Here is a 10,146-nt window from a genome sequence, read left to right on the forward strand (position 1 = left end):
CAAATCCCGGTAGCGGTAACTGGAAAGCGTCTACCGCTCTAACCGGACGAAATTAATCAATAACCCAGGCGGCAGGCCCTATTCGAAATCCCGAAATTATACAGAATACGGCAAAAAGTCTCCATAATTTAAAAGTCAATAGTTTTGCAAATTTAATTTATTTAGGAATAAAGAAAATCCAGCGCCGGATTGAGACTTTTCGGCCCACCGAGATTTCAAATTTTTATCGGACCATTCGACAAAAAAAATGTACTTCATGCCTTTTTTATTTACACTCTAAGCAAAAAAAGAATGTATCGAATTATTTTATGACCACTCTTTTAGTAGGTGTACATTAATTCAGACTTAAAGAAAAATGATCTTTGGGTGGAGATGACAAACTCGAACGTATGGTGTTCCCCCGACCATTATAGCTATTGTAGTCGAACAAAACAAATTTTCTCTGTGCTCACTCTATCAAGCCTTGTATTTTTGATAGTCGAAACAAAACTATATTCAATTACAATTCTATTTATGTAATATTTATTTTATTTTACTATTTCTGCCTATACAATTCATGTACAACACATATTTTATAACATACACAATTTCTTTACTATGACATACAATATAACAACAATACACCTATAACAATTGAGCTCAAGTGCCCTCAATTGAACCCAAACTGTTGTACCACTCTTTTATTTGACGGGCTTCTATTGTGTTTGGATTGATTAACAGCGTACTAGCTTTCTGCATTGTAAAATGTTTAACTCCGTTAAATTGTTTGAGGATAGCTTGTTTGACTAACACTACAGGATGAGTTTTGTTTTCATTGTTGAACTTATTAACATTTTCACCCCACACTTTCAATGTTACCTAAACAACAAAAAAAAAAAGTATCTCATAATCATAAACTAAAACAGCTTTTACGCATAATATACATACTATATGAAGTACACAAATCATTACCACAGTTGGGCATTATTTGAAAATACTTTTACTTAGTCGACGCTTCTTAACAAACCGTGCAAGTTTCTAATTACCAATGAACAATAACCACTCAGCTTGGATAAACACAGGGTTGAAATGTTTTTTTCGTTCGAAAATTTAAACTCGTATTTTTTTGTAAAGAGCGTCGAAGCAATACATAAGAAGTTATCTTGTAATAAATTATTTCTTTTATGGTTATTTAGACTTTGGTACTATTTTATTCGTTATTAAATTAAAAATAAATAAATATATGTGTATTATAAAACTATAAGATATACAGGTGTACTACGTATTAAATATTTAAATATTGTAGATCTTTGTAGGAATAATAGTGTATTAATAAATAATAGAGGTCTTCTTTGCTTTATCCAATACAAATGGGATGGGCCTATACATAAGTGAGTAGAACAAATTAAACAAAAAAGCAAAACAAATAAACACCAACTAAAAAGTTATAGGTTTTTCAATAACCATTTGAGTTGGTAATATAAATTTTAATAAAAGTCCATTGTTATTTATGTAACAATTAAAGGAAAATAAGGTCTATAAAAATGTGATATTCAATGCTGAACAAAAATAATAAATTAGAATACACTAAGCAGAAATTTATGAAATTATGGAAAAAGAGAAACTAGTGATTAATATGGTTTGAACGTGTTAAAGGACAAGAATTGTCGCTTCTTTTAGAAGTCATCACCGTCAACCATTAACTAAAGACACATATAATTAGAAAAGTATGGATATTAAGATGGCTAAACCCAACTTTTTTAAGATAAAGCAAAAAAGAATACTAGTCTAGTCTAATATTCTAACTTTGGCGACAGTCCATTGCTGCTTCTTCCAAAAAGGTAGTTTTAAACCCATTTGTTTTCTGAGACGGATTGTTTATCCATCACAGATGAGACAACTGTATTTAACTAGACAATTTCTCACTTAAAAAAAGCCCCCTTTGACAGTGTCAAACCAGCAACAGTAACGGCAAACGCCCTACCGCATTACCTGCTCGACCACTTAATAAATTAATAAACTAGGTAATATTAATATTAGTACAACATGTAACTAACGGTTCTCATTGATTTATCAATTAACACAATATCACGTTTTGCTACTTCTGTTCTTTCAGTCGTGTTGTTGCACACTTCAATGTCACCAATTTCTATACATACTCCAATCAAATCTGTATTTGAAAAAATTTAATTGAAAATGAAATGCAAGAGAAAAAATGTTTAATATAAATAATAAAAGTAATCATTTACCACAAAATGTATTTGGATTATTTGTCAACAATGTATCAAAAGTTGATATGTTTGTTGGTAAGCCTTCAGCTGTTGTTTTTTCAGGACATTCTATTACGACTGAATACGATTGTAACTTTAATTCAAATTTACCTGCATTTTTTTTTAATACTGTATCCGTAATAAAATACATTTTATTTTCCTAAAAATTGGAAACAAAATTTGTTATTTGTTAAATTTAGAATAATAATAGTATTAACCTGAAATATTGCATCCATTATCGTACTTAACGAATTAAATGCACTGACGCGTATCATACCACTATAATCTTCCATATTCATATTTAGAACTTGACAGTGGTTATATGTGTTTATCGGATACTTTCTGATCACTAAAAGTTTCAGTACAAAGCTGCATTTCCTAGTTTTTTAAATACCTATTAGATATTTTATTTTTTACAATAATCTAGAGCCAATAATAATCAAGCCGAGTAATTGTAGGGAGTTCTCACCCATTGGTTGCATCATTTAACTCTTTGACAAATCTTAAATTGTTTTCCAATTGCTCAAAAGAATTAAATGCCCTACTTGGAGATTTATTCAAATTTAAGTTAATCAACATGGGTTTTTTCTTTAAAATATTTATCAACGGTAAAGGATTACCGATTGCATTTCTATGCACTAAAATAGACACTTTTTCAATTAATAGTAATTGCCTGTAACAATTTAATAAGAATCATTTAAAATTTAAAAGATCTCGTAAAGTAGCGACGAAAGAGAAATAAGCAAACCTAGGGCTACGGTTCATACAATTTTCACCATCATTAAATTTATATTCATCGATGCGCAGTATGGTTCCATATTTAACTTTGTTTTCTATCAATAAATAGTTCAATTGGATGCATAAGTAAAAATACGAGTTCATGTACACACCATCGGAAAGTACCAGTCGATATAACTTATGACTACGACAGTTGACCAATTCGTATCCCTGTAAATATTGTATCTACTATAAATATAACGATTTGATATTTAACTAGAGTACAAGGTAAAATAAAAAATTACAAGTAATTGAACGACTGCATTTTGAACTGCAATACCACTACATAATTTCTGAAATTAAAAAAAGTGCAATGTTAAAAATAAACAATAAATCGTAATCTAATAAATCTAGTTTCAACGGACTTCGATTGAATTAGTAGTCAGTTCTATGGCCATAACGACGAAATACAGAAACTGTACAAACGTTCAATAATCATGAAACACCTATATTAAATATAATATTATGATCAAAAGACGAAATTTGAAATCCTCATCCATAGATAAGTATATAAAAATCCTTATTCCTTAAGCCTGAATCCGTTGCCTTTATTTTGAATTAGGATCATTGATAACTTATTAGTGATAAGAAAATGGCGGCAACAATTATTTTACAATCGTCGATTGTGTATTCTGTACCATCAATAGCTATAGACCTATAAACTTAATTTATTAAATTTTAATTTAATTAAGTTTTATTTAATCTGTGGGTGTATGTCAATAGCCACTCGCCACCATATATTATAATAAAATAATAGATAAGACCAAGGTGGCTAGATATTTTAGATAATATCTACTATTTCACCCCTTTGGGCTTTAACTGCATAATTGGTTAAGGTAATTCTGATAATCTGATAAAAAAGTCCTATTATTATATTAAGATATTATTTAGAGCTTATTAAAAAAGTTTCAAAACTATTCTAAATCCCAATTCTCCATCTTCAAAATTATAGAATTTATAGGTCTTTTATCGAATGGCAAGTGGTCATTTAAAAGGAAAACGGTAATTGTTGACGTCTGGAAAAATATCTCAAAAAAAATCCTTTAAATGGAATACTTAATTTCATCAAAAACTACAATTTGGGGAGGGGTAGGGCAAAACAAATATATTTTCTATACTTAAATAAGTTTATTATTTACATTAAAAAATCGCATTTTTTGAGTTGACACATTTTAAGCGTTGGTGCGGTATAAATTATAATGAATATTTAAGTTGTCGTCCGATAACTGAAAAAAAGTGACATCGCACAGTGGTTCAAAATTCAAATAGTCGGCCAAAATATATATTTTTTTTTCATTCAACTCATTTAAAACACTAATATATAATATTTTAATAATATTGAATCGCAAAAATGACTAACAACTTACTTAATTTGAAATATATTTTAAATTACCTGTTAAAATCAAAAGTATCCAGAATTTAAAAACCTTCTAAAAACTTCAACTACCTGTTAAACAATTATCCAGCTAACACTTTTATAATTTCGTCTCTCGCATCATCTAACTCTACGCTATTTAATTCTATATTTTACTTATTAAAAATAACATTAATGGATGTATAGCAAACATGGGCGTTAGCAAACGACTTGTAGATCGTTTAAACAAATTGTGTATTTCTCAACTTCTATTTTCCACTGCATAATAACTTTTTGCTGTACATATTTTTTACAAGGAAATAACTAGGTATATTTATATCTTCCTAAAAAGGACTATACATACAACGGTTGTGATTGACACGGACGAGTGCGTGACATGATAATAATCTATGGTTTTCCTTATGTGCACAGCGTCGAATTGCATAAGGAGTAAAAGGAAAATATAATATGATTTGAGTGTAATGAACATAATAAGCAGTGTGTCTGATCCTATCAATGAATATTATATACCAAGTTTTGTTGTATTTTGTGAGTAGAAAGTTGCAAAAACAATTTGGAAAATTCTCGAATCTGTGCACTGTGCACAAACCGTAAATATGGAAGTCAACAGACTGTGGTACAAGGTACTTATATATCTGTATTTTATATAGGTGCTATACATTCAGTTCTTATGCAGCTCATGCCGTTTAAAACTTAATATAACATTCCTATTGTAATATTATTGTGTGGTGCGCATCAGTTGCAATTTTGTTTTACTTATGAATAACCACCAGAGTCAAGACCTTATCCTTATGGTGTTCTCATAAGTGAAATGTAAAAGTTCTATTCCATAGTCTATGGCTGATGAATAACCAGCGTTTGAGTGGCTCTGTGGATAACACAATGGACCGGGCCCATGCCCCATAGATAAAATAAATAATAATATTCCACTACTATCGGTTATCAATTTGTTATCAACATTGAAACGTAACACATTTTTTTGAATTTGTTAACATAAATATTGTTTGTTTAACACAAAATAATTGCTCATGTTCTTTTGCATTTTTCTATTAATTACCCGGAGTTTATTGGACATTAAATAATAAAGTAACTGATAAATATCGTTTTGTGTACCGCGTTTATTAAATTCGTCGGCTAGCAATAATACATGACTGGTCGAGTACATTGTAATTATTATTGTTATTGTATTACAAGTAACAAATTATAGAGCACACAAACGGTAACAAATATGTCATCGCCAGATACCAGCGAGGAAAAAATCGTTCCATTCCTGGACCATAATGTAAAAAAATACTATTTAAACTATAACTTATAAAACATAATCTGTACCGATTAGACATTTTGTTGTTAAAGGTGGTTGACTCTTCCGTCATCGATTTACACGAACAGTTTGTCAGTTCCCTTAGTAACTTGGAAGACAATGTTGCAAGCGTTCAGCCAGCATCACAACTTGACTTGTCACATAATCCCAAGTCGTTCAACGATGTCTTAGTTTCGTTGCAGGTGATTTTGTGTTATGGCGATTTTTGTTAAATTACATAATATTATTACTAACGAGGATTTTATTTTTTTAAGAGTCTCGTATTGAACCAAAACAAGAGTAATAACGAAACCGAAGACAATCCACCACCAATTTTACAAGAGTTAGATAAACTGAGTTTGTCGTCGTATTCTCTCAGTTATTACATTAGCCACTGTTTGCCTAATGAACAAACGGTGTCAGTTTTGTCACCGGTAAACAAATCGACTACCATTTGGCTGTCTGAATTATTCAAGTTTGTTTAAAAACTACTATATTCATTCTAAACAATGTTCAACTGTTGATTTGAAATGTTAAATTATTATTACTTAGGTTTCCGAATTGTGGAGTGTTTTATACTGAAAACATGGTTTTATGTTACGAGAAGGTGATATTTTTAGCAATGAACCGTGTATTTGGGCCAGACTATTTCAACCCAAATGCCAGTCCAGTGATTTATTGTACACCAGACCCAGTGTTGATAAGTACTATTAAGAGAGCTGTATCACAAGTATCTAATTTTTAATCTCTATTGATACGGCTTATTTTTACTATACTAATACTATTTTTTTTTTAGATGGGAATTAATGAAAAAAACATACAAATAATTCCTAATGTATCAAATCCATTATTTCCCTACAAAGCAAATTTAGAACTACTCGAAAAAATCATTATGAATGATACCGAAAGCAATAAGAAACCACTTATAGTTTTTGGCAGAGCAGGTAAGAATGCTAATAACAGGTAGTTCCATATACATTTTTTTTTACCTTAAGATAATAAAATTTAAAAAAAAAGTGCATTTTTATAAAAAAAAAAAAAGTTTAACAAATGTATAGCAAAATGAAAAATGCGACTATAAAACTTTCAAAACTTACTTATTACTCAATTGATTAAAAGTATCTAATACATATTCTGTAACTTTTCGAGTATCAAGGAATGAATTGAACAGCATAATTTTGTTAATTTTATACAAATTTGAAATTTAGGAGCTCACGTCACTGGTCAAATGGACGATATAGTTGGACTGAAAGAACTATGCAATAAATACAATATATGGTTACATTTGTCTGGCGATAATTTATCTGTACTCGCATTGAAATCCTCAAATACTCAAGTATAAAATAATAAAACAATTTTTTTATGAATTAACAAATATTTTAACAAAGCATCTTTTGAATTTTAGGAAACTTCTTTGGCTGATAGTATAACATTAACTCCAAGCATTTGGCTAAATATTACTGCATTGCCTGTAGTTGTATCCTTTAAAACTAATTATAATCTATGTATTATTATATATTGTATAAGAAAAAAAATTATGATTAGTATAGTAACATTAATATTTTTCTTAACACATGGAAATTAAGACATTATTCAACAAGCAATATGGTGGTACTGACGTCTTGAACGTTTATAAAAGCAAAAGTTTACCAATTTGGACTTGTTTTCAAGTAAGAAGTTTCGATTTTATCAGAATTTAGCTTTTATAATTTAATTTCTACGATATAATATTAGCCTAGTAAATATAGGCTATAAATTATCAAACAAAGGGAAAAAATTAGTCTGAAATTACACAATTTAAAAAGTTATATTGAGGTTAAAAGGTATTAATATTTAAAAAAAAAAAATATTATTAGTGTATAATAGTGGTGTATTCATTGAGTGCTCAATGGTATTATTAATATCATAACTATAAATTATTCAATTTGAATTATTGTTAATATATAATATAATGATTATAAAAATTAAAATCAATAAAAACCTTAAACAAGTCATTTAGGATTTTTTTTTAAACGGCAAATCATTAAAAAAAAAGATTTTATCTTTCTTTTAAAATTAAAAGAAACTTTATTTAATTTATAATTTTGTTGTAAAGCTTATATGAATTCATATTTTTAAACATATTTTGCCCTTGCCAATTGTGTTTAATTTATGTATTTATTTAATAATAACTATAATAAAATAAGAGTTGTACTAAAAGACTCAATTCTTATACCCTATATAGTAGAGGCTACAATATTACACAGCTAAAATACACGGGTGCCCGAGTAACAAACATGGTTACTCATGTATTTTTATTACCTGTTCAAAACGATAACTCCTACAATATAGTATATAACATAAAAAGAATAATTCTGATAGAATATTTTTATAATTGTAATTATAGACATATTATTTTGGATATAAGTTAATTAATTAACTAAGGTAATATTTGCCAAAGTACATACCCCTCCTTAGGGCATTTAAAAATATAAAATATTGGTTGAGATTTTTTTCGCTGTTTCTTTTATTGACTGGCTTTTATACAAAACATAATATGTTAAATTCTATCTCAGGCATTGGGGCAAGACGCACTGGTTCTTAGGATACAACAAAAGTTTGAAATCTGTCATCGTATTTACAATTTAGTCAGCCGATATGACTGCTTACGAATTTTGGTAATGTTTTAGAAAGTTTTTTTTTTAATAATTTTGTTTATAATTATTTCGTTATATGTTTCTAGTGTGAAACCCAAGGACACACGAGTGAATCAAACGAGGAAACCGTTTCTGATATTATTGCAAAGAAAGAAAACATTTCAGTTGAGTAATCTATATGTATTGTATTATTAGTATGTATACTAATGGATTGTAATTACTTATTTTATCAATTATGTTTTAGGACTTGTTACATAGTTTATCGTCTTGTCTCATCATTCAGTTTGTACCGAAAGATTGTACTATTAGAGTCTCACCTTATTACGACAAACTCAATTCCTGGGTACAAATGAGTATTATTAAAATTGAATTCAATAAATAAATGATTGAATTCCTCGATAATATTTAACATCAAAAGTTCAATGTTTTTTGATTCATAGACAATTTTTGAATATTTCAGTTAGGACAAGTTTTAGAACGAGAAATACCCGAAGCGCCATTAGAGCTTTGTGAAATAGAAACGTTGGGCGTTGTTGTTTCATTCTCACCGTTTACAATATTGAACTCTTTAATAACCGAAGACGATTGGGAAACGTTTTCTATATGTTTAGATCAACATGTTGTAAGTAGTTGTGTATTGAAATCCACATGAGATTTTATGACATTAATTTTGTGTAAAGGAAATTTTGCAAGCAACAGTTGAACATAAAAATAAGCTCATGAACCTAATATCCGAATTACCGTCACTCGAGTACGTGGAGGTAGACGATTGGGCAGGTCTGGGGGCCGTACGATACATACCCCAACAGTGGCAAACATCTGACCAACAGTTGGCTACTGATCAGGCGAAACAAGACTTGAATAGATTAAACGTACGCATTGTCCAACAACTCCGATCAATCGATGCTGCATTTTCACTTGGTAGTTTACCATTTGTAAAATTTAGATAATTAGGCTTATTAAAATACATATGAAACGTATTTTCAGGAGAAGGAAGTGATGGTTTAGCTTGTGTGCGATTTGGTATGGTCACAGCAGACACTGACGTTGCAGAACTATTATCCTTGGTGCAAAGTACGGGGCACAAAGAGGAGGAGTCGACTAAATACATAGATTCTATGGCCGAATTAGTAAAAAAAGGTTGATTTGTTAGTTTATTATTATTATTTTTTTAAAACTACCTAATTTGTAAATGAATATTTTTTATAGGCATTGAAACGGCCACAGTTGACTTGAAAAAAGAGAGTGACGAAAAAATATGGCAAGAAGGAATTCTTAGACATGTGCCGGTATTCGGTAACTTGGTCAACTGGTGGTCTCCGCCGGCCAAAAACGCTGTGCGAGGCCGTTGGTTAGATTTGGAAGCCGGTGTCGTAAGATCTACAGAGGTAATATATGAGAAAAAGGCACAATTGGAAGACTCCGACAATAGCCAAGAAGTCCCACCTAATGTTCCCACGTCTGAATGAGGAAACTCACTATAAACTAAAAAACTTACGCATCATATCTACAAAACAATATTTATTATATTTCATCAGTTTTATAGTTACCAAAAAAAAAAATATTTATTTGAATGGTTTTATATAAAAAAAAAATATAATATATTAATGATAGTATTTTAATGAAATGTCAATAATTTCTAGTTAGTGAGAATAAAAATATTTGTAATTATTAATTAATGTTGAAATAATAATATTAATATAAACATATTATTTTTACTTATCGAGTTTTGTATTTGGATAGTGTGTATTATAATTTTATTTATTATTATATTGCGAAGTCGTTTGGCTTTATTTTTTTTTTTTTTGG

At 29.3% G+C, this 10,146-nt stretch overlaps 2 protein-coding genes across 4 annotated transcripts; one reads left to right on the top strand and one right to left on the bottom strand.

Annotated features, from left to right (window-relative positions):
* Positions 1–513: 513 nt before the first annotated feature.
* LOC126840958 (replication protein A 70 kDa DNA-binding subunit-like) lies at positions 514–4,438 on the bottom strand. Of its 3 annotated transcripts, none has more exons than XM_050577063.1 (8): positions 4,420–4,438; positions 3,272–3,319; positions 2,998–3,197; positions 2,719–2,922; positions 2,468–2,627; positions 2,229–2,409; positions 2,037–2,149; positions 514–858 (listed from the first exon to the last, which is right to left on the bottom strand). In XM_050577063.1, the coding sequence occupies exons 3-8, from the start codon at positions 3,129–3,131 to the stop codon at positions 640–642; spliced, it is 1,011 nt and encodes a 336-aa protein (XP_050433020.1). In that variant the 5' UTR covers positions 3,132–3,197; positions 3,272–3,319; positions 4,420–4,438; the 3' UTR covers positions 514–639. The 3 variants fall into 3 exon arrangements, with proteins under 3 accessions (XP_050433020.1, XP_050433019.1, XP_050433017.1); XM_050577062.1 differs by lacking the exon at positions 4,420–4,438 and adding an exon at positions 3,392–3,562; XM_050577060.1 differs by lacking the exon at positions 4,420–4,438 and adding an exon at positions 3,392–3,562 and having other exon boundaries at positions 2,998–3,212.
* A 939-nt stretch (positions 4,439–5,377) lies between these two features.
* LOC126840954 (pyridoxal-dependent decarboxylase domain-containing protein 1) lies at positions 5,378–10,007 on the top strand. Its single transcript, XM_050577056.1, has 15 exons — positions 5,378–5,683; positions 5,755–5,904; positions 5,977–6,176; positions 6,254–6,431; positions 6,498–6,645; positions 6,910–7,037; positions 7,107–7,178; positions 7,288–7,371; positions 8,257–8,358; positions 8,424–8,501; positions 8,582–8,680; positions 8,798–8,959; positions 9,018–9,258; positions 9,325–9,477; positions 9,547–10,007. The coding sequence occupies exons 1-15, from the start codon at positions 5,630–5,632 to the stop codon at positions 9,804–9,806; spliced, it is 2,109 nt and encodes a 702-aa protein (XP_050433013.1). The 5' UTR covers positions 5,378–5,629; the 3' UTR covers positions 9,807–10,007.
* Positions 10,008–10,146: the final 139 nt, after the last annotated feature.

The sequence above is a fragment of the Adelges cooleyi genome, unplaced genomic scaffold (genome assembly GCF_023614345.1).
Source record: "Adelges cooleyi isolate 19-005CV unplaced genomic scaffold, UGA_ACOO_1.1 ACOO_flye_CR_arks_rails_tigmint_CR_PRNA_376, whole genome shotgun sequence".
NCBI classification, from domain to species: Eukaryota; Metazoa; Arthropoda; class Insecta; order Hemiptera; family Adelgidae; genus Adelges; species Adelges cooleyi.

Bases quoted from the DNA above. Each gene is read 5' to 3' on its own strand.
- LOC126840954 (XM_050577056.1), top strand. From the start codon at position 5,630: ATGTCATCGCCAGATACCAGCGAGGAAAAAATCGTTCCATTCCTGGAC. The intron at 6,646-6,909 runs GTAAGAATGCTA...TTTGAAATTTAG, and splicing joins TATAGTTTTTGGCAGAGCAG to GAGCTCACGTCACTGGTCAA. The intron at 8,502-8,581 runs GTTGAGTAATCT...ATTATGTTTTAG, and splicing joins CAAAGAAAGAAAACATTTCA to GACTTGTTACATAGTTTATC.
- LOC126840958 (XM_050577060.1), bottom strand. From the start codon at position 3,424: ATGGCCATAGAACTGACTACTAATTCAATCGAA. The intron at 2,628-2,718 runs GTGAGAACTCCC...TTAAAAAACTAG, and splicing joins TTAAATGATGCAACCAATGG to GAAATGCAGCTTTGTACTGA. The intron at 2,150-2,228 runs GTAAATGATTAC...TTTCAAATACAG, and splicing joins TAATCCAAATACATTTTGTG to ATTTGATTGGAGTATGTATA.